The 25,208-nt window shown below is 38.7% G+C and overlaps 1 protein-coding gene across 3 annotated transcripts in view; it reads right to left on the bottom strand.

Moving 5' to 3' along the window:
- ARK2N (arkadia (RNF111) N-terminal like PKA signaling regulator 2N) overlaps positions 1 to 25,208 on the bottom strand; it is a 117,085-nt gene that overhangs the window by 5,068 nt on the left and 86,809 nt on the right. For 2 of the 3 annotated variants that reach the window (XM_049900056.1, XM_049900055.1), the window contains exons 3-4: positions 24,405 to 24,587; positions 6,228 to 6,354 (exon numbers count right to left, since the gene is read on the bottom strand). In XM_049900056.1, coding sequence (XP_049756013.1) covers positions 6,228 to 6,354; positions 24,405 to 24,587 — 310 coding nt within the window. The remainder of the gene's footprint in view (positions 1 to 6,227; positions 6,355 to 24,404; positions 24,588 to 25,208) is intronic. The other variant, XM_049900057.1, reaches the window with a different exon arrangement.

Here is a 25,208-nt window from a genome sequence, read left to right as displayed (position 1 = left end):
CAATCCAAAGAGAAGAATACAAGGACCAAGTCTGAATTTCTAAAACTCTCAGAAGGTCCAAAACAATGTACAATAGATAAATAAATTGATAGGTAACAGGACAACTAAATCCACACAATACATCTATGCAAGCAAATCAAATTACAATAAAAAGATGTGGATCAAAACCTAAAACCTTTTTCCATGAGATAACCCTGCCAGAAGCCCATCAAGACTTCATAACTGCAACCTTAGACCTGTAAAAGAAAGAAATTCCAGATGAGATACAGGGAGCCAAAGGGGCAATTCTGAAGCAACCAACAAGAAAGCCTCTTCCCCTACCTACTCCTCATCTTTTTAATTTCAATGTTTCAAAGGTTATCAGTCTACTTCTAAAGAAACTGCTAAAAAAAACTTCAGAAAGAAAAGGGCAGAGTCAGTGAGACTCTACTCAGGCCTAGCCCCAAAGACCAATATAAATGACACCCTCAAAATAATATAGATTTCAGTGAAAAAATAGTCTAACAGAGTCTGTAAAGTCCGCATTTCATTGTGTGGACAGTATTAACCACTACTGAGGTTTCAAAATGGATTTGTCACCTCCAAGACATGAGTTCCCCAGTATTCAAACCAAAGGATCACAATAAAACACATCTTTATGCTTCAGAGCCTGGACGGAAATATCCTTGCAAGTAATGTTAAAGCACATTATTTAAAATGTACCTCAAAATCACTTGACTTAGTTCAAGAGTGGAACAAATATGTCTATAGAATAAATTGACAAATCTAAATAAAAGATCTGACAAGTTCTCTGAACTTGTCAGATCGCCAGTTTGTGTATCTGTGTGTTGGGGGGAGGGGAGCTTATAATTTAAATCTCCAAGTTTTAATAGAAATATCATGATACTTTTAACTCCTCAAAACTCCAGATACCAGAAATATTGGTGAAAAAGACGCTAAACATGACAGAAGAAAATTTAAAGAAGGGAGTTAAAAAGAAGATTGGCTCACTCCGTAAGATTTCTAGGCAAAAGGAAACCGTAAAGAAGGGAAACTTGATAGAAGTTCATAGAGAACTGGACCAAGTGATACATCTCAGCAGAGAGTAAAGATTAGATAAGCAACACAGGTTATCACCTACTCTCTCCCACTTAAATAGGAACATGCGAGCTTAATGAATTATAACTTGAAATGTAAAACACAAGAGGAAGTTGGTGAAGGGATAATGTGCCCCTGGTACAACTTAAGGTAATTTACTTATATCAATCTACCAGTAAGTGAGGAAGTATTACAGAAAGGAGCCCAAAATAAAAATTACTATAATATTCTACAAAGATCCTGACATGGGGTTTAAGAGAACAATGTCTCCTACAATATAAGGAACGATGGTGGAATAAACTAATAGCAAACACATTTTGAAGTAAAGGAAGAAATCAGTAGGTATAGCGCCTCACTATGACTGACAAGTCAGAAGAGAATAAATGAAAAAGGAAGAGGACCTAATATTAAACGTTTCTTATTAAAATAGGAAAAAGGAAAATTCTTTTCTACCAGAATAGGGGAAACAACCATTTTAAAAGAAATGAAAAAGAGAGGAGAAGAAAAAGAAGACAGCTATGCAGGCATACTTAGGGAATAAATAGTCTAGAGGATGAAGTGCTAGGACAATTATACTTCTGATGAAGACAGAACTGGCCACTTTGGGGAGAAGGAGTGTTTAACTATTTGAGTAAACTCTACATCCTTAAAGTTCCAATTGTTTAACTGAAAAACGTTCTCAGAAAGTGTAATCCGATCTCATCAGAAAAGGGAGCCCTCAAATTTACATGCATCCGTGTTTCACCACCACTCTCCACTCTTAAGTTCAGCTTTTATGTAAGCAACGAAAGAAATGACAGTAAATGTTTTTATCATCTTGCTAACCATCAAGTCAGATCTCAGAGTAAGGTGATGTAGGTACCGTGCTGTCTTAGTTATCTAGCGCAGCTATAACACAAATACCACAAATGGTTGCTTTAACAAACAGAAATTTATTTTCTCAGTTTAGGAGACTAAGTCCAAATTCAGGGTACCAGCTCTAGGGGAAGGCTTTCTCTCTGTCAGCTCTGGGGAAGGTCCTTGTCTCTTCTGAGCTTCTGCTTCTGGGCAATCTTGATGTGGCTTGGCATCTCTCTTCCCCCATATGTCTGTTTCTCTTGCTTGCCTATTTAATCTCCTTTATATCTCAAAAGAGACTGACTTAAAACACACCCTACACTAATCCTGTATCATGAACATAACAAGGAAAACCCATTCCCAAATGGGATTATAATCACAGGCAGAGAGGTTAGGATTTACAACACATATTTTTGGGGCATACAATCCAGTCTATAACATTCTACCCTTTGGCTCCCCAAAATTCATGTCCTTGCCACATGCAAAATACATTCACCCTATCGCATCATTCCAAATGTCTTAAACCAACTCCAAGTCCAGATTCCATCCCAGGGCAAAATTCCTCTTTATCTGTGAGCTGTGAAATCTAGAATACAAATTATCTGCTTCCCAAGTACAATAGTGGAACAGGCACAAGGTAGACATTTCTACTACAAATGGGAGAAATTGGAGGGAAGAAAAGATAACAGGCACTAAGCAAGCCCCAAATCCAGCATAGCAAATTACATTAACGTTCAAGGCTTGAAAATAATCCTCTGCTCTCTGAGACCATCTGGGAAAAATAAAAATAGTCCCATTCTCCTGGTCCATTTGAGTGGCACCTTCTCAGCCACGGCAAGTCCTGTTCTTCTGCCCTTTGGGAATGGCAGCACCATCCTCTCAGCCTCAGGCAGCAACGCCACCCTCTTGGTGCACTTTAATGGCAGCCCCACACTCCGCAACCGAGGTGGCAAAGGTCCAACTCTTTGAAACCTAGAAGGCTGTATCCCCACCCTTTGAGATCCAGGAGACCATGGCCCCACCCTCTGAAATGCTGAGAAGGCCCTGCTTCTTGTGTTCCTTCCAACAGTTCTGCTGATCTCCGAGATGCTCCAGGGATGGGTCCTTTTCTTTTCCTGAAGGACAACAGATATAGCTCCTTTGGCCTGTTTCCTGCCTGTAGAATTCCAAGAGGCAGACGGCATTCTCCTTTTCCTTCTTTCTCTGTCCCCTTCTGTCTAAGCTGATGAGTTTTCTACTGTGGTAGTTGGTTATATCCATCAGTCACAGGCTTAATCTCTTTAACAAAAAATTGTGTAGCCACATCTTTGGTGAACATTCTAGGATACATGTCCTTAGTTTGTACAACAGGGTTTTCCAAATCTTTAAGTTTTGTTTTCATTTTGCACAGCTCATTTTCAAGTCCATTTCTTTCCTCTCGCATTTTACTGTAAGTGGCAAGGAGAAATCACCAGGCCCCTTTAAGATGCTGCTTAGAAATCTCATTAGTTCAATATCCAAGTTCATTACTTCCAAGTTCTACCTTCCACGAAGCATCTGAACACAATTCAGACAAGTTCTCTGCCACTCCATAAAAAGCATCACCATTCCTTCATTGTCCAATCACATGTTCCTCATTTCCTTTTAAAAGCCTCACCAGAAGAATATTTAACATCCACATTTCTATTTTCTGTTGCTGGCACCATATGTATTCTCTAAAACAAGAGACTTTATCTTTCTCCTCACTTCCTTCTGAGCCCTCATCAGAATCGCCTTTGATGTCCATAATTCTACCAACAGTTTCTTCAAGGCAATCTAGGCTTTTACTATTAGGTACCTTAAACCTCTTCCAGCCTCTACCCATTACAGTTTCAAAATCACTTCCATATTTCACATATCTGTTAGAGCAACACCCCACTCTCGATACCAAATTCTGTTGTAGTTATCTAGTGCTGCTATAACAGAAATACCACAAATGGGTGGCTTTAACAAACAGAAATTTATTTTCTCACAGTTTAGGAGGCTAGAAGTTCAAATTCGAGATACTGGCTCTAGAGAAAGGCTTTCTCTCTCTTTTGGCTCTGGAGAAAGACCCTTGTCTCTTCTGAGGTTTTGCTCCTGGGCAATCTTCAAGTAGCTTGGCATCTCTCTTCCCCCATCTCTGCTTCTCTTGCTTGCTTGTTTAATTTAATCTCTTTTATGCCTCAAAAGAGATATACCAGACACATCTACAATAATACTGTCTCATTAACACAACAAAGACAATCCATTCCCAAATGGGATTATAACCATAGGCATAGAGTTTAGAATTTACAACACATATTTTGGGGGGACATAATTCAATGCATAACATGTTATGCACCTACTTGGGAAAAATCAGGAAATCATAACTTAACCCTTGTGGCATGGGAGGAAAGCTGTTTGCTATGTAGATCACACACATTTCAAAGCCTAAGTTTTTGTTTTGTGTATGTGTGTGTTAAATGCTCCTTAGGAATGACTCAGAGAGAACTCTAACCAATTCTTATGAGCATACCTTAAAGCAGGGAGCAGTGACTTTTTTCTGCAAAGGGTTTGAGATAGGCTTTATGGGGCTGACAGTCTCTGTTACAACTACTCAACTTTGCCATTGGAGTGTAAAAGCAGCCACAGGCAATGTGTGTAAAAGCAGCCACAGGCAATGTGTAAATGAATGAACATGTGTGTAATCCAATAAAACTTTGTTTATTTGAATTTTGAATTTCAATGTAATTTTATTGAAATTTGAATTTCATGTAATTTTCACATGGCACAAAGAAGTATTCTTTTTTTTTTTTCTCAATCATTCTAAAATATAAAAATCATTCTTAGCTCATGGTCCAGGCAGCAGGCCAGATCTGATCCATGGGCTGTAGTTTACTTGGCCCCTGACTTTAAGAAAGGTACTTGGGTGTTATGAACTGTTTGCGCTTGACTACCGATCTAGAGTTTGGCAGTCTGAACTCACACAGTGGTACCACAGGAGAAAGACCTGGCAACCTGCTTCCGTTATGATTACAGCAAGAAAACCCTATACAGCAGCTCTACTCTGTAACTCATGGGGTAGCCATGAGCTGGAATCAATTCAACAGCAATGGATTTGGTTTTTGAGTTTCAGCCTTAATGCCAAACTTCAAAAAATTATTTTCTGTAGAACAGAGCTCAAATTCATGTAAAAAGACCAGACTTAATGGTCTGACAAGAGCCTGGAGGAATCCCTCAAACTGTGGCTTCTGGAGTCACTGTTAACCCAGAACTGAAGCCATTCCAAAGCCCACTCTTCAGATAAAGATTAGACAGGACTATAAAACAAAAAGGAAACCCTGGTGATGTAGTAGTTAAGAGCTACGGCTGCTACCCAAAAGGTCGGCAGTTTGAATCAGTCACTCCTTGGAAACCCTATGGGGCAGTTCTACTCTGTCCTATAGGATTGCTGTGAGTCAGAATCGACTTGATAGCAATGGGCTTGGTTTTTTTAATAAAACAAAATAAAATACACATGAGGAATGTACTTCTTGGTTCTATCAGATATATGAGACCAAATGGGCAGCTCCTGTCCAGAAGCAGGATGAGAAGACAGCAAGGGATAGGAACTGTAGAATAGACACAGGTAACCCAGAGTGGCTAGGGGGAGTATGCTGTCACATTGTGGGGGTTACACCTAATGTCACAAAACGATATGTGTATAAATTTTTGAATGAGAAATTAACTTGAGCTGTGAACTTTCACCTAAAGCGTAATAATAAATACTTACAACTGTAAAAAAAATTTTTTCATAATACTACACACTTAATTTGATGTCTTGTGGCCTTTTTTTATCCTAAGAAACTGGACTCCCAGTGTCACATTAACATCACTAGAAATAGAGCACTCTGCAGGAGTGACCAAAAAGACTTGCAAGTTTACTTTTAATGAAAGACCAGGAAAGGTGCTCTTAGGAAAAGCACCTATTTCGAGGTAAAGTGAAAGGCAAGAAAATATGAATGACCGGGGAAAAACATGGTGATACTTCTGTCGTAAGACAAAAATCTGTCAAGCTGTCTAGACATTTGCTGAAGATGGAGAAACACATCAACTCTAGTTCACATACATGTATAGTAAACTTGACATGGGACAATATGCAGCACATTGTTAAGCTCAGTGTCATGTCTAGTCATCAGAAAGTATCTTTTAAGCCATTGGAAGCTGATAGGAAGCCTGGCTCCTACTGTTCATGCCAGTCATGCTGTGAGGCCTACCATTTTCTTCTCACTTGTTCTCTGCTTAAAATAAAATTCACAATTTAAAATATCACCATAATGCAGTTAATATCCTACCTTGCATGTTCCTGAACCCCCACAATCTCCACTTCGCTATCTGAAGAGGCGATATTAATTTCTTCATTGAGCGGTGCATTACCAGCGGATGTTTTGTCACTTGCTAGGAAACCTGGATCCAAATGACCTGAGAGGGGAAGGGAGACAAAGCAAATGCCACAGTTTGACTTCTTATAAATAGCCAAAAGAATTCATTGATAGATTTTTCGTCCAGGTTTAGTCACAGAAACAGAAACTTGCTGCGGTGAAACTGTTACCCAAGTCAAATAATTGCAGGCAGTGTTGTATCTGGTTTTTAAATAAACTGGGTTTTAAGAAACGTTAAGCAGGATATATGCTTATGGTTAAAAGAATTTTCAAATACATGGAAGTCTGTTAAAGGAAGAACACTCAAAGTCTCTCACCTCTCTACTATTCCTGAGGAGAAAAAAACTTTGAATGTTTTGGTAAATATGTATTAAGTATATATAAAATGTCATAATATTCTATACTTTATTCTGTAACTTTTTTTTGCATTCAACTCCAGTCTACTTTTATATCACCTGCATAACAGGTTTAACACCATCTAGAGAGTAAAGGGGTTCTCTCCTGTTTACCGTTTCCATAGAATAAAATTCTCAACCAGAAAAGCTCAAAGGCACATGGAAGAATAACAGAACTAATCATTAATACCATGTTTACGCTGGGCTGCTTTGTGAGAAATTAGCATGTTTTCCCTAAAGGAATGCAGATTTGGCAAAATCTGACCCAGAGCTACATCTAAAAGAGAAGGCTAGAGGTAGATCACAAGGTTGGCTCTGTGTAAACTGAGACAAAACCTGCATATTATCGACAGTTCTCACTAGGCAGAAACAGACCACACAGTCTGGAAAAGCACGACAGTCTGCAGCACTGGCACGTGCAGGGACTTTTTCACAAGGGTCTTCATAAAGCATATATTATATGATGCAATAAAACACATTCTCTAACATCACAGAACATGTAAGCTTCACAGGACTCTCTTTCAATAAAGGCAAAAGGCATAGCATCAAAGTAGACAGCTCTAAAATCAATTCTAGCAAGTCAAAACAATTTGGCCTATGTACCCAGCTCATGAATAGACAAATTTTAGAATACCTACAAGTTAACACGGGATAAACAGAGTTGCAATGGGTAAAAATTTTCATTTACTTTTTAAAGAATATTTTTATTTATACAGTTACATGTTACAAAATTATTTCTCTGTGTTAAAAAAAAAAAAAACCCTTCATGACACCTCATACAAACTAAACCAGCATAAGGAAAATAAAACTTTACACATGAAACTCTCTCTTCCCTCTCCCTCAGCCCCTTACCTCACTTATTCCAGTGTAGTCCAAGGTCACTGAACAGCTTTTAGTGTAAACCATTTAGAAAGCTATAGACGGCCTCAAACAAAAACCTTACACAATTTTTACATCCTCTGACCTTCTAATCCCGTCCTTGAGAATTTAGCCTAAGGAAAATAAACTTTAAATAAGCAAAATGTTATGGTGTCTAAAGATACTCACTACAGTGTTATATAGAAACTTAGGAAAATGTATGGATAGCATACAAAGTGTCACATATAACACTATAAAAATATGTGTAAGTGCTGGGTAAAAGTTGTGAAAAGTAATCAAGTTTGAATGACTGTGGGTCTTTTTCACAATTCTTTAATATTGCTTTTATTTTTTCCTTCAATTGAAAATGATCCACATGAGAAAACAGAAAAAAAAAAAAAAGCTTAAGATGGCTTCTCTATATAATTGGTAGTTGAGATTATATTACCGTCTGCACTGACTTGTTAACCTTCAGTATTAAAGAATTGCTTAAATACGATTACATGGGATGTTGGGGTGGGCACAGAGCTTTGAACCCTACAAGCACCCAAAAGGTGGCATTCATCAGAAAAAACTCGTTTTGTTTAAGTCTAAGGTGAATGCTTACATGGAGTTTAGCTTACACAGAATCTGGTAAATCTAGATTCTTACTCTGACCCTAACAATACCTCACCTGTGACCAAGACTTTTATTAAAGTCCTTCTTCAATGTTCTAGTTATATCTATCATCACACACACTGTTCCTACTGCACAGCTAGGAAGGAATGCAAATTGACAGTCTCTCTTTTTTTCAAACTATGTCCCTTCAACTCATCTGTATTCAAAAAGCAGTCAGGTGCACTGTGGCTTGAAAACTGCTCTGACAGAGTAAAAGAATAACAAGTGTCCTGGAAGCACACAGAAAAGGCATGTTTCCCCAGACTTGGGGGTGATCGGGAAGCTGGGCTTGCCTTTTATGGTATAAAAGATCAAGATCGGTGAGATTTGGGGGAATGGCAGTAATAAGAGTGATGAGAAACAAGGCTGGCAAAGCCAGCAGAGATCAGATTATTGTAAGGAGTCTGAACTTGACCCTAAAAATTAGGAAGCCACTGAAGGATTTAAGCAGAGGAGTGATATGATTTGGTTTTGCATTTTAGAAAATTTCTTTCTGAAGTACAGAAATGGAACTGATAGCAGGATAGGGACTACACTATGACTGCTGCAGTTTCCTGGATGAGAAATGACTGTGGCGGAGCTAGGACAGGGACAAAATAGGCAACACCGTGTGTGTGTGTGCATGTGTGTGCAAATGGAGGTTAGGAATGTTGGGAATCAGAAAAATGAAAGGACACAAATAGTAAAAAATGATGCCTGGGTTTCTGATTTAGGCAACTGAATGAGCTACAGTGCCATTTGGTGTGCTAATGAATAAAACAGAAGAACAGGCTGAGGGTAGGTGCTTAGGATATGATGACGATGTGCCATTGAGATGTCCACAGGCAGTTGGACATACTGTTCTAAAGGTCAGGACAGACAGAGGTCTAGACAAGAAATACAGACTTGCTAATCCCCAGCAACGGGTGGGAAGGTAAAGGCAGTCCTGCGAAGTGAAGGGGGCCTAGAACAGAACCCTGATGAACGCCAATAATTAAAGGATAGACAGGGGAAGAGGAGCCCACAAAGAAAAATGATATTGGCCAGAAAGAAAGAAAACTCCAAGATGTAAAGCCATGGACACTACAGGAAGAGCATTTTGAGGGAGAAAGCACTTCACAGTGCCCAGGAGAGAGGTTATATAAGAAGGGGGACTAAGAGGATCCCACTAGAATCAGTGATGAGCATAGAAGAGCTTAGCAAGGGGAGCCTCAGAGGAGTGACAGGGCTAAAACCAATGTAGCACACCGAAGAATAACGGAAAAAAGCAAAAACCAAACCCATTGCTGTCGAGTTGATTCCGACTCAAAGCGATCCTAAAAGACAGAGTAGAACTGCCCCATAGGGTTTCCAAGGAGCGCCTGGTAGATTTGAACTGCCGACTTTTGGTTAGCAGCCGTAGCTTTTAACCACTACACCACCAGGGTTTCCAAGAATAATGGAAGGTACAGTTAAAAATAGACAAATTTCAAGAAGTTTGATTATGTAGGAAAGGAAATAAAATGGTGCTGAGAGAAGATGGGTTTAAGGGAAGGGGATGTGTGTGTGTATATATATATGTATACCTTTTAAAGATGGAATAGACATGTCCACATTTAAACACTGAGGATAGAAAAAATGGCAGAGAACAGCCATAGGTTTGATGGCAGAGAGCTGAGGTAATCTTGACCTCTAACGAATGTGGCAAGTTCATCTGCAGAGCACAGGTGTGGATAGGGGAGCAGGGTTGGGATTTAGAAAAGTGAAGTAGCTATTGCGAAGAGGAACGCTGCCTAAGAAAATAGAGGAACTGCTGAACAGCACTGAGAGCCAGGATGAGGTTGCAGATTACAAAATTAACAAGATCCTTAACTCTCAAAATCCTTAACTCCGCAGCTACGTTATTTTCTCCAGCTATGCTTAGCAGCTGGATACAGGCTCAAATGATACCTTCAGGGGCGAGATTGTGCCAAGGGAGAGTTGGGCCTATTTATGCTACCTAGGGAAGGAAGGGAAGCTAAAACGGGACTCATAAAGGACTAGGTGGGTGGTCTCAATGAGGCAAAGGAACAGATGTAGTGAAGTAACAGATTGAGAAGCTCCCAGTGGCAAAGTAGAAAGCATTAGGAGAGGTAGGAGGAAAACCAATGGTGTTAAAAGTATAGGGAACAGAGAGCCTGAAGAAGACATCTGGACCATTCAAAACTATAAAAAGTCACAGAAATGTAAGTAAGATGATAAATAAGCCATTGTATTTCCACTCTCTTGACTATCTACAAAATACAAGCCTTTGGAATTATCCATTTTCTCCTGTCTTATGCCCCACTCTCTTATCTCCTTTGCTCCAGCCTCCCACTACTCACTGTCCTACAACTTCTCCGCTCCCTTCTGGAAGGCCAGTTCCAGGATAAACCACACTGAATTTTTTCTCATTCTCCTTCTGGAAACCTGATTCTCCTGAAGATGCTACCTCCTTGGCAGCACTCTGAAGAGGAAGTTACTCCTACACCTCAATTTCAGGATCAGAATCACTTACAAACTACTGTCTTCTGTTTTCATGTACCATCAGCAGCAGCCTCTGTCTTCCAGGACATTACCTTTTCACCATCATGGACTGACTCCAGGCCATTTTCATTCATTCATGAAACATTATTTGCACGTTGTTCTTAGGTCTCTTGCTCCACTTCAAGTCCCGCTATAAACGGATACTCAGTATCTATGTGGACAATTCCCCTCAAAACCCTCCATACTGACTCACTTAGAAACAAAGAGCTGAGCTCCAAGAGGCGCTTAAAGTCACTTGTGTTAGACTCACAGCAAGGGGCTCAGCCTGTTACGGGCCTAAAAATAAATTAATGAATTGAACTAAAAAGAGTCATCGTTGCTATAACCAAACTCTTCCTCCTTGATAACTTGATGTTTATAAACAATGATTAAGGAAACACAAGAAAAAGATGACAGAGTTTGTTAATTCTTAGTATCCCTGGGCCCTCTTTTATTACCATAGTACTAATTTGTAATTCCAACTTGGTAAGAATTTTTTATGAACTGTCTCAGTCATCAATATTTCTGAATAACCAGACTCTTTACTGGTTAGGCTTCCCATCCTAACCTTACCACCTACTACAGCCTCATTTCAGAACTGAATCTAGAAATATCTTTATCACTCCACCCAATTCTTTTTTTTTTTTTTCAAAGAAGTGACAAGTTACCATGCTACTTCTGCTCACGATCTTACAATGTTTTAAGAAAAATAAGGTACCCATCACCAATATTTCAGATTCTTGCAACTTCATTGATCCATTATGGATCCACTAACTAAACATTTAGATACTGCTTTCACATTATTAGATCAATCCAAATGATTTGGACACTATATAATTTTGGCCATAAAAATTGCAGCCAACCCTGATGATATTTAGTATTGTTACAGAACCTGCATGATGCTCTAAAGCTGATCACTTAAAATCAAGATCTTCTCTGGTAGCCAGTATCTTTATTCCTTAATTAAAAAATAAGTACCCGATCATGGTTTCATGGGACATCCCAGTTAACTAGCCTAATAGCATGTTTAGTGTTTCTGTTCTACCTCCTACTTGCTTGTGTAGTGCCTGGGGTCTTAAAAGCTTGCAAGCAGCCATCCCAGTCACAACAATTGGTCTCTATTCACCTGGAGCAAAGAGGAAGGAGTGTCAGAAATAGGAAGAGGGTATGAAACGTGTGGCTAATTGCTTCCATGAATAACTTCCTCCTCTGCCATGAGACCAGAACTGGATGGTGTCCAGCTACCACTACTGAACATTTTGATCAAAAATTCTACAGAAGAATCTTGATCAAAAGGGGGACAATGCAGAATTTCAAATTCTCATAGGCTCCAGGCTTTCTGGAGCCACGGAGGCTGACTAAATCCCTGAAACTATTGCCCTGAGATAATCTTTAAACTTAAACCAAAAATATTCCCTTAAGTCTTCTTAAAACCAAACAATGGTTTAGCTTAACTAGTAAAAAATGTCTGCCTTGAGCATTATGCTCTTTTAAGGTCTATCTATATGAGATCAAGCGGACAACAGCAACTTGAAAGATTAGACAGCAACCTTCGGGGGCAATGAGTTTATGTTAGCGGGGAAGGAACAAGTCAGAAAAAGAAGGTGGGAATGGCTGCTCAACTTGATGTAATCAACGTCACTGAATTGTATATGCAGAAACTGTTGAACTGGATATGTTTTATGTGTATATTCTCAACAACAAAACAAATTTAAAAATCAATACCTGATAAAATGAAATAAATGAGGTAAGTGTAGAGGGGACTAAATACAAATTTCCTGGTGACTGTTAACTACTCCTGGACTAATGGTATAAGAGTTTTGCCACATTACCTGTTAGACCCATTAGATAAGATGTGCAAAACAGATATCAAGTCAGCTGGAACCCACGCCAAATCTGCAGGATGCTTTGCTCTACAAGAAAACACCAAAGTCATTCTCAACCATCCAGGAATGCATCCCCTCTTCCATCTATTTCAGAGCCAGGATAATTAGTCCTTTTCCCTCAGTGTAACCCTCTTCAGCATACCACACATTCTTCTGGGAACTCCTGGGCAAAGCCTGACAATCTCTGGCCTTTAGGCCATCCTCCGCTCCCCAGGATGACTTCACAGGAATCCAATGGCAAAGCAGTGTCTAAGGGACACACGCAAGTATGTCAAAGATGCTAAGAGGGTATCTCAAAAACTCCCAGTGGGAGTTGTCTTTTCTGGTAAATACTATACATTAAACTGAGAGTAAAGCAGAGGATTTATACTTAGTTATTGTAGCAGCTGGCTGTCTCTGTGCAGGTCTTTGCCTCTTTGGAAAGATAACTTCTTTCACTCTGTGACAAAATTCTCAATTTTTGTCCTCCCACTAGAGGCCTTTTCAACACATAAAAAAGTCACAAACAGCTACCAAGCTAGGGTAAAACAGCTAAAGCTAGAAAAAGTGCTAACTAAGTTATAGCAAACATTTTTTTTTTTCTCAAATAGAAATACAGTAGCTACCTTTAAATTATAAATTCACTGGATAAGAAGTAGTCCTGAGCCTATTTGCAGCACAGAAAAAGGAGATCATTACATACTAGAGGACACATGTATGCTAGGTATAAAAAAATGTTGATACATACCTTAAGTCACTACTCACTTAGCTTAAAAACTTCCTTTGTATTTAGCTCTTTCAACAAGAATGTTAAAAACAACTTTAAAAAGTAGGGAAGAAGATGTCAGAAATCTAAGAATTAGAGTCCACATGAAGCAGGTTCACAAGGGGAACCTGATCAAACTTTATCATCTACAAAAGATGGATACATTGACTTTAAATGTTAATATTGGAAACACGGCCATTAACGTCTGATGGTAATTCAGGAAACCCAAGATCTGTTTCTCTGCCCTACTACACCAGCGAACCCTATGACAGCTGAACTCAACAGGACTGCCTTGTTTTTCCAGGTCTCACAAGTTTTCTGCCTTGGACAGGGTGCAGTCTTACCACTTTTCTGTCACTCTTTTTAGTGGAAAATAATCTGAATTTTCCTTCTCTGACAAGTTTCCACCTTACACAGGTTCTAGCTTTTTACAGATTTTACTGTACTATGCTTGCATTATAAACAAATCAAGATTACCGTCTCTATTCTAAGGATGGGGGAAATGCTTATAACCTATCTTCTTGACAAGAAGTCTGATGGAAAAAAATGAGATCACGTTCAGAATTTACAATTTCCCAGAAAAAAATTGTTCTAAATAAATTCTATTTATCACAATTATAAGCCGTCCACACAAAGCATACTTCGGAGTTCTGTATTTCTCTTGGTCTCATACATATTGATGCTTAAACTATTAATAGCATTTTAACAAAAAATATGCCATGCTCAGATACAGGCAATCCCCGGGTTATGAATTCCCAACTTACATATAACCTGCAGCTACGAATGAACTTCTATAAAGCCAATCAGGAAAAAATTTACTTGGTGTTCGGGCCCCCAGGTTCCCTCAATGAGCCATGGCGCTTCTCCCATGTACATAGCTGCCACAGTGGGTCCTTGGGCGGCCACTGGAGGCAGGCAGGCCCCCGTGACCTGGTGTGCCCAACCTGTAGCCGCAGAGAGCCCACATGCACCTGCTCAGAACTCGGAAAGGGCCAGCCCTACCGTCCTTGTGCCCCAAGCCCTACCACTCTGCTCCACATGGTGGGCATGCAGGTGGTGGTGCCAGCCAGGATGTGGGCGCTGCACTCCACATGTTCTGCAAATATAACCGGTCAGTGTGCTGCACTGGGCACATGGCCGGGCCTCCACAGTGCCCCCTTGCCCAACTCCCCCCACCACCCCATCCCACTGGGCCCTCTGTACTGTGCAGCCCAGAGGCCATCACAGTACCTCTCTGGGCTTCTATTTCCCCTACCTTACACATGTGGGGTTTCACTACTGCAGTGGTTCTTGGCCTTTTGGTGGCTGGATGGGGCAGAGGGGGGAGCAGTCTTAGAGTCCTGATCTCTGTATGTCCATATGGTTTCCAGTGGTCCATGGAGAACTCTGAACTTGCGTTTCCCTAAGCATCCTCTTCCCAACCCTCGGGCCCTGGACTTGCCCTTAGCACATCCTAAACAGCACTTTCTCCTTCGCCCCGAGACAGGGGCCTCATAGTTGGTGTGTCTGGTGAGGAGGTGATGAGCGAATGATCCGTCTGGCCTTAGCACCATCCTACCCATGGCCCCAACCTTCCCTGCCTCTGCTGAGGAGGGTTCAAAACCCAGTAGAAATGCAGCCAGTGGAACAATGTAGGTTTTTTAGTTCAGGGTCTACACTAAAGTATCTAATTGGTCTCAGTGATTTTACAGAACAGAATTTTCTGAGTATTTTGGGTAACATTTGCCCTGTAGGTATCTCTTCAACTGTGGAGAAGGCACATACTATGGTTTGTAATAACAAACAGTAGTGACCATCAAAACATTCTTGTTATTATTACTGTATTGTCCTGTTAAAGATGTGTTAGTGTATCTGGAAGTGATTCTTTAATTTTTTTTAATGCATAGAAAGGTACACTATACACTCAGACAAACATTTGACTGACATTAGATACGTACCCATACCTAACTCTTTCAACTTACATACAAATTTGACTTAAAGACAGACTTAGGAATGGAACTTGTGCAGAATCCAGGGACTGCCTGTATACTAGTACGTTGTTTCCTAAAAATGTCTGATCCAAGTTACCTGGTGATGGTTATTAAAAACAGATTCCCAGACCCCATTTCAGATTTACTTACAGAACCTTCAGGGAAAGACCTAGGAGTCTGAACTTTTATAAGCACCCAAGTGATTTCTATGCTCAAAGGTCAGGAAATACTAGAGCAAGAACAGTTCATCGCAGGGCAGGATAAACCAAAACCAAACCCATTGCTGTCATGTCCATTCCAACTCAGAGCAACCCTACAGGATGGAGTAAAACGGCCCCATAGCGTTTCCAAGACTATAACCTTTACAGAAGCAGACTGCCACATCTTTCTCCTGTACAGCCGCTGGTGGGTTCGAACCACCAACCTTTCAGTTAGCAGTTGAGCACTTCAACTGCTGTGCCACCAGGACAGGAGAGTAAACTGGAAACCCACTGATTTGGTCCATTAATCACTTCCCTTCTCAGTCAGGAAACCCTGGTGGCGTAGCGGTTAAGTGCTATGGCTGCTAACCAAGAGGTCGGCAGTTCAAATCCGCCAGGCGCTCCTTGGAAACTATATGGGGCAGTTCTACTCTGTCCTATGGGGTCACTGTGAGTCAGAATTGACGGAAGCAGTGGGTTTCTCAGTCGACTTCAGCATAGTAATACAGTAATATTAACACAACACTGGTTAGCATTCCTGAGTGCCTACCGTGCTATACCCCGTACTAAGCACATTACATACATTATTTCACTTAATGGTAACAGCATTTTGAGACAGATATTAGCTTTATCCCAGTTTTGCAGATGAGGGAAACTCAGGCTTGAACTAATTTACCTGAGGCCAAACCATTCGTAAATGCCTACTGGTTCAAAACCAAGCTCTTGAAGCCCAGGCTTTCAGCAGCAAGCTGCCACCCACTAGCTGTTCAACTCCAGCATTAAGGAAAAGTAAGCACATGGAAAAGGCCAGTTTAAGTCTCTCCTTGAGCAGTGGCTTTCCTGATTTCAACTTAGCTTTTTAATCTGCTTGTGATTCAATTACTTTGCCCTGGTTAAAACTAAAATTAAATAGTAAAACTATTTTGAGTATAAGAACATTGTCCCAATGCCTGGAAAAAGAAGCAAGGTACTTTATTGCTAGTGACTTTTTACATGATCCTAAATGGAGTGGGGCTGCAGACGTGGTCTGACATGCTCTACTGATGAAATTGAATCTCTGCATAGTCTGGTCAATGGTTAGGTTTTTATGCTGTTAGGAGGGAAAAGGAGGAGGATCCAGAAAAATCATTAGAACATTTATCTTACACTTGAACTACAAGAATGATAATCTGATACTAATAGCCTAAGTCTGAAAACTATTAACTGGCAATCTAGCATTAACTCTATTAACATTTTGTTGTGACACTACAAGTATACTGGGATTCACACGATGGCTTCCCATTGTGACAATTGCATCAATACTAGAGTATATTAATAAGTTGTACTTTTTATTCATTTATCTGCATTTTCAGATTTAAGGGGAAAAATGAACTTCGAGTGGGAAAAATGACTTTTGAATGAGTCAATAAATGGCTTCATAAAAAAATGTCATGGAGATTTGCTGAACTGTGATGACGACCATGTTCTATGGTATACAAAAATCTACACAGAATGTATGACAACCTAGTATACACAGTGTACTCTATTATATCCCAGAGAAATTATTACACACATACCAGGAGATACATATAAGAAATATTAACACAGTATCATTTGCAATAGCATCCTAAACGTCCAACAAAGGTATACTGTCACCCATTACTGTAGAGTCAAGTCTGACTCATAGCGACCTTATAGGACAGAGGAGAACTGTCCCATATGGATTCCAAGGAATGACTGGTGGATTTGAACTGTCAACCTTTTGGTAAGCAGTAGAGCTCTTAACCACTGAGCCACCAGGGCTCCAACAAAGGTAAAAATAAAAAATTATTATTATTTTTTTAGGTACAGAATGGTAAATTTTGATATATTCATACAGCGGAATACCAAAAGAGCAGTGAAAATGAGTGAAACTAGAGCCACGCATCACTAAGAACAAGGCTCACAAAACGTTGAACTGAAGTTAGAAATTACTACCTTCAATGTGATACCCATTAGTTTTAAAACATGCTATTTACAGATACATAATAAATACATATAGATATAAAGAAATACATAGCAATATCAAACACTGAATACCAGATTCAGTACAGTTTTAGAGTAGGGAGGGGAAAAATAAGGGGAAGAGCTGAAGTCACAGGTATTTCCGGCCTCTCATATTTTTACCATGTTTTGTTAAGAAGAACAGTAGTAGGTACATGAGTCTTATATTCTTTATATTTCTGTGTGACTGAAATTTAAAAAGACAATAAAACATAGAATTAGGCACACAGATGCTATGTTGTTTTAAGTAAACTAATTCCTTGAATGTGAAAGCTATGAATGTTATTCTCAATGCTGGTGACTTTAATGATACTTTAAGACCTGAAACCTTGTACTCTTAGGTTGAATATTATGAAACTGCTAGGTGAGTTTATAGGTTAAAAAAAAAAAAAGGACAAAAAAAAATTTAAACCGACTTTTGATTTCAAGTCCAACATGTCTAACGAGCTTGGAAAAAGGCTAAACAGAAGGAAAATAAACAACTCTTTGTAGCTCCATCAGAGAATTGAGGTCACAAGGCAAACCGCTGCCCCCAAACTTGGAGAGAGAGGTTTGAGTGCAGAGAATCACAAATTACCAGGAGCAGAAGCCCACTGCTGGAGTGACAAATTGCTGGAGGCTCAGTGTGGACCAGTCTGAAAATGGAAAACTCGGAGAGGGGGGGCTCAGTCTTAGACGAGTTCCCACACTTTCTTGAGTTTTACCTCCAGAAGCCATACCAGGATCTCAAGGTGAAGGCTGCAGAAAATTCCCCCTTGCTCCTGCAATGAGGGGTACAGGTGGGAAGCAACTCTTCTCAAATATACCCAGAGCATTCTGTACCCCTTAACAAAAGCCAGACCTCAAGGAAACTATTTTACCAGAGCCTAACTGACTTAGGTTTTTCCAGACCCTATCAAACCTGGGAGAAGGGACCTAGCTATCTAATCCCACCAAACCCACTGCCGTCAAGTCATTTCCGACTCATAGCAACCCTATAGGACAGAGTAGAACTGCCCCATAGGGTTTCCAAGGCTGTAATCCTTACAGGAGTAGACTGCCACATAGTTCTCCTGTGGAGTAGTTAGTGGGTTCAAACCACCAACCTTTTGGTTGTGGCTGAGCACCACCAGAGGTCCTTTAGCCAACCTTAGCCCCTCTAACCTTTCCTGTCTCACTTAAGGGAAGTGGGAGGAAGTGGGAGGAGACCTGAAAAGCATTTCTGCAGGTCACACCCAGGTTTACAAACTCAGTAAAAAAGACCTAATTCATAGGAATATGCTTCCCCTCTCCACACACTTGACCGTATCAATTGGTCTCCTGTATAATAACAGGGTAATAGAGCTGAAAGAACTGGAAGACCCAGACCTTATTTAAGAAGAAGTCTCTAGTATTAAATACTAAAAAAAAATTAATGGCCCTATGTGCCAAGTGCAAAAACCTTTCCAAGAACAAATAAATAAAAATGGCCAACTGTGCCAGGTACAAACTTTGAAAACAACGGACTGTCTAAAAGGCAAAAACAAAACAAAAAACCACAGTCTAAACAACAGAGTATCAAAATACCTAAGAAAAAAAACTGATAGAACTGCAAGGAGAAATAGACCAAACCACTATCAACAACCCTCTATCAGTAATCGACAGATCCAGCAGGCAGAAAATCAGTTAAGGACATAGGAAAACTAAACAGCACCATTAATCACCTGGGTCTAAATGACATTTACATACTGCTTCATCCACAATATACATTCTTCTGAAGCTCACATGGAACATTCACTAAGATAGACCACATCCTAGTTCATACAACACATGGAAATCATACAAAATATGCTCTCAGACCACAATGGAATTAAACTGAAAGTCAATAATTCAAAGATAGCTAGAAAATCCCAAAATATGTGGAGATTAAACCTCACAATCCTAAATAAGGAGTCAAAAAAGAAGTGTCAAGATAAATTTTTTTTTTTACTTTAAAGCAAAGGAAAACGAAAATACAACTTATCAAAATCTGCAGGATGCAGCCAAAGCAGTGCTTGGAGGGAAATTTAATATATGTACTGAATGCGAAAGGACATTAGAGGACTGAACGCATATATCAGAAAAGAAGCTCTAAAATCCATAATCTAAGCTTCCACCTTTGTAAACTCAAAAAGAAGAGCAAAAAAATCAAAGCAAGTAGAAGAAAATAATAAAAATTAGAATAGAAATCAGTGAAATAGGAAATTAATATAGAAAAATCAACAAAACCAAAAGCTGGCTCTTTGAAAAGATCGATAAAATTGATTAACCACTAGCCAACCTAATCAAGAAAAGGACAGAAAAGACGTAAATTCCTAATATAAGAAATTGAAAGAGGGGTCATCACAACTGATCCCATGGACATTCAAAGGACAATAGAGGAATATTATGAACCACTAACTCTATGTCCACGTATTTGGTAGTTTAGATAAAATTCCTACCAATTCCTACCAAAACTCACATAGGAGAAATAGATAGTATTAACAGGCCTATATCTACTAGAGAAAATCAATCAACAATTGTCAACCTTCCAAAACAGAAAGCGCCAGTCCTAGATGGTTTCAATGGTGAATTCTACCAAACATTTAAAGAAAAAAATACCAATTCTCTACAATCCCTTCCAGAAAACAGAAGCAGAGAACCCATCCAAACTCATCCTACTTGGAAAGAAAATTCCAGACCAATTTCTCTCATAAACATAAATGCAAAAATCCTCAACAAAATATTAGCAAACTGAATCCAACAATGCATAAAAAGAATTATACACTACAATCAAATGGGATTTATTCCAGGTACGCAAGAGTAGTTTAACACTTGCAAATCAATTAATGTAATCCATTCCATCACACGCTAGCAAAAATCATATGATCATATAGATAGATGCAAAAAAAGAACAAAATGCCAACACTCACTCATTATAAAAACTCTCAACAATCTAGGAATAGAGGAGAAACTCCTTGACTAGAACATCTATGAGAAACCTACAACTGACATCATACTAAAGGGTGAGAAACTGGCAGCTTTCTCCCTGAGATTAGGAACAAGGCAAGGATGTCCTCTTTCATCACTTCTATTCAACATTGTACTGGAAGTCCTAGCTAGTGCAATAAAACAAGAAAAGGAAATAAAAGATACACTGATTGGGAAGCAAGAAATAAAAAAATATCTTTGTTTGCAGATGGCATGATTGTCTATGGAGAAAATCCTCCAAAAATTAATCACAAAAACTCCTGAAACTGCAAGTGGTTATAATAAGGCTGCAGGACACAAGGTTAATATACAACCATCAATTGCTTTCCCATATGCCAGCAATGAACAATTGGAATTTGAAATTAAAAAACACAACACCATTTACATTAGCACCAAAAGTAGTATGTGAGGAAAACTACAAAACTCTGATGAAAGAAATCAAAGATCTAAATAAATGGAGAGATTTTCTATGTTCATGGATAAGAAGACTCAATTCTGTTGAGTTGTTAGTTCTTACCAATTTCATCTACAGATTCAATGCAATCCCAATCAAAATCCCGGTAACTTATTTTTTTAATATATCAACAAAAATGATGCTAAAGTTTATATGAAAGGCAAAAGACCCAGGACAGCCAACACAACACTGAAGAATAAAGAGACTACCTGACTTTAAGACTTACTATAAAAGCTACAGTAATCAAGACAATGTGGTGTTAGCAAAAGACTAGACACATAGATCAACAGAAAGGAATAGAGAGTGAAGACACAGACCCACACAGACAAAGGCAATATGATCTTTGGCAAAGGTGCAAAGATAATTCAATGGAGAAAGGACAGTCTTTTCAACAAATGGTGATGGAACAACTGGTTTTCCACATGCAAAAAAAAAAAAAAAAAGGCATCTAGATACAGATTTTACATTTTTCACAAAAACTAACTCAAAATGGATCATAGATCTAATGTAAAACTATAAAACTTTCAGAAGATGACATAAGCGAAAATCTAGGTGATCTTGTTTGGCAATGAGTTTTTGCATACACTATCAAAAGCACAATCCATGGGACTTCACTAAAATTAAAAACTTATACTCTGTGAAAGACACTGTTAACAGAAATGAAAAGACAAGCCACAGAGTTAACATGCATCCAAAATATGCAAAGACCTCTTAAAACTCAAAAATAAGAAAACAACTCAACTAAAAAGAGGGCAAAAGATCTGAACAGATACCGTACCAAATAAGATATACCAATGACAAATAAGCATATGAAAAGATGCCAACATCAAGTCATCAGGGAACTGCAAATTAAAACAACGAGATACCACTACACACCTATTACCAGTAAAAACTAACAGATTCTGACTCGTGGCAGACCAGTTAAAATCCAAAACATTGACAAAACCAAATACTTGAAAGGATATGGCACAACAGGAACTCTCATACGTTGCTAGTGGGAATGCAAAATGGTACAGCCAGTTTGGAAGACAGTTTGGTGGTTTCTTACAAAGCTAAATAAACACAGTCTTATTATATAAACCAGCAATCTTGCTCCTTGGTATTTACCCAAACGAGCTGAAAATGTATTCCACGCAAAACTAGCACACAAATGTTTATAGCAGCTTTATTCATAACTGCCAAGACTTGGTAGCAACTAAGATGTCCTTCAATAAGTGAGTGGATAAACAAACTGCGGTATATCCACGCAATGTAATATTATTCAGCGATAAGAAGATATGAGCTATCAAGCAACGAAAAGATACAAATGAAGCTTAGATGCATATTGCTAATAAGCCAGTCTGACAAAGCGACACACTGTATGATTCCAACTATAAGATACTCTGAAAAAGGCAAGACTAGACAGATAGTAAAAAGGATCAGTAGTTGCCAGGAGTTTGGGGCGGGAGGAAAGAAGAGATAGAGCTCAAGAGATTTTTAGGGCAACAAAATTATTCTGGTTGATACCGTAATGGTAGATGCATGACATCAAAGCATCTGTCAAAACCACAGACCTGTACAATACAAAGAGTGAACCCCCATGTAAATTATGAACTTAATAATAATGTGCCCGTGTTGGCTCATCAGTTATAACGAATGTACCACACTAATAATACAGAATGTTAATAATAGAGGAAACTGTATTTGTAGAGACAGGAGGGAATATGAGAAGTCTGTTCTTTCTGCCCAATTTTTCTGTAAACCTAAAACTGCTCTAAAAAATCGAGTCAATTAATTAAAAAAATAAAAATAAGCAAGGAAAATAGTCAAATAATAACAATTTCATATGGTTCAACCCAGTATTAAGAATTCTCTCTATACGAGAGACTGACTTGACTTGTAAACTTTCAATTAAAGCACAATTAAAAAAAAAAAGATATAACCTAAAAAAAAAAAAAAAAAACTCTCTAGGAAGAGCTAAACAGTGGCAATTGTTCAATTTCTTCCCAAGAATTTACCATAAAGTGGTCTATATTTGGTGGCAACGCTAATGGAACAGGGAAATAAAATTAGAACGGATCACTTGTCAATGGATGAAAAATAAAGATAAACCATCCAGCATACAGAACAAATTTAAATTAAGTGAATGATTTATTTAACTTATCAGAAACACATATTGCACAAAACGTGGTCAAACTACTGTCACTGGATATAAGGTAAGATTACTTAATTCTTTTCAAAGTACATAAACATATTAAAAAAAGTCTTAAAAGATGGTTGTTGGGCAAAATAAGTATACATATAAAAACTGAAGTCCAGAGGAGAAATGACTTGCCAAGATCAAACAGGTAGTTAGCTGTTCCAAAATCAGCTACATAAATGAATAAGAAGCTCAACAATAAAAGAGGCTTTTATTTACTTCCAATCAAGATCATGAAAGGAAGGATTACTGAGGCACAATGATCTCTGGAACGGTCTCCCTTCATTATTTACTAACAATTTCAATATTAAAAGTTCTAAACATATAACCCATTGTTATTTTTAACTCATTTTCCACAAAAGCAATATTTTGGGTAATGATTAAGTAGCGACATTAGCTCATAAAAGCCAATGTAATTTACAACATAAACGGAAATCTAAAATCCTTCAATAACACTGAAGTAAGAAAATACATGCTACATAAAGTCAGTCAGTCCCCTCCCTCTCTTTTCTTAAGCACTAGTATTAAAAAAAAAAAAATAAAGGTTTAAATTAGGAAGAATGTTGAAAGAAAGTTTTGAGGAAAATATCAAAGGATACTTGGAGGCACTGTGAGTTTTCAAAAGTAATAAACACCAATGGGATTGTTAGTGAATATGTATCACTCTGAAGAGAGCCAAATCACAGTACCAAGATAAAAAATGCAAGAAAGGTAGAGAGATTTTTTCCCCTGAGATAACAGACGTAGAAACTGAAAGAAAAGGAGTTAGAAAAGACAAATATAAGGACTACTGAAGAAGAGTATCAGGGACATTCCACACCAAAAGGCAGAAGGCACAGCTGCCACACTGCTTTCAAACAGTCCCACAGGGAAAACTCAAATAAGCTCCTTATTAGAGCTACAAGGTCGATTTTTGAGTTAAGTGAGAGAAACCACTGAGAAATGGGGATAAGACAGGTGAGATAGGAGGAATAGGGAGTATGTGGTCATTCACATTGTTTTGCATATGTTGGGCACTTTTAACCCAAGAAATGTCTACTGAAATCTACCTATGTCTACAATTAATGTCTTATATATCCTTATCCTTTGCTTTTTAATGACATGCTACCCAAATGGCATCTCGGATAGTGATAATCATTTAATGCCAGCCGTCTCTGGTATGGCCCACTCTCCTCAGCAGGGCCCACTACCCAGCTACCAGGACACATGCACATTCCACCATTAGGGAAGAGGGGAAGGGGGGAGGGAGACCAACCTGCCTCCGCATTCAGCTCCTCTAGAAGCCCGCTGGTCCTCCAGGTAGCTCCTGTGTCCTGGCCTCCTATAGAATTACTGTGCTCTTGAACTACTGCAGCCGCCAATAAATTGTCCACATTTACCACTTCTGGGTCAGAGCTGGTGTCAGATATATCATAATGAGCTACAACTGGAGGTCCATCTAGGGAGGAAAGAAAATGTATACTTGTATCTAACTTGTGGGTGAAAAATACTTCTGAAACTAAGTAAGAGCCCTCTAAGTCAATTGTATTTACCTTATTATTCTATCTGATCACTAAAATTTTATACATGATGTGAAAGTGGAAAAGATAACCCCAGAGTACAAAGATGAGGGACAAATTTTGGGAAGAGGAAAAGTAGTATTATGAAGAACAAAAGACAAGACTATACTGAACAATGTTATGATGAATTCTCATCATACTCCTAAAGAACAAAAGATTCAGAAAAAAGGGAACACTTGACTGAGAGAGTGGAAACTTTTTTTTTTTTTTAAGAAAAAAACTGATGCAAACTACTAAAACCCAATTTACATGTTTTTAAGAGAATGAATCTAGTTCTTTCTCTTAGTAGGTAATACTAAAAGTCCCTAGTAGATTCAGAGAGAAAAATCGTAAATATATTTTCCCACTTGCTAAAGAAAGGCTAACACTAGAGCTCAATTTGACTGAGTTATCTATTTCTAGTAAAAGAATGTTATACAGTTTATTACATTCTACCAAAACCCAATACCCACAAGATCTACTTTCAGGATTTTGCTTTAAATGTTTGGTGAGGGATATTT

This window comes from Elephas maximus, chromosome 11 (assembly GCF_024166365.1).
Source record: "Elephas maximus indicus isolate mEleMax1 chromosome 11, mEleMax1 primary haplotype, whole genome shotgun sequence".
Taxonomy (NCBI): Eukaryota; Metazoa; Chordata; class Mammalia; order Proboscidea; family Elephantidae; genus Elephas; species Elephas maximus.
This window is presented reverse-complemented; position numbering and strand designations above follow the sequence as displayed.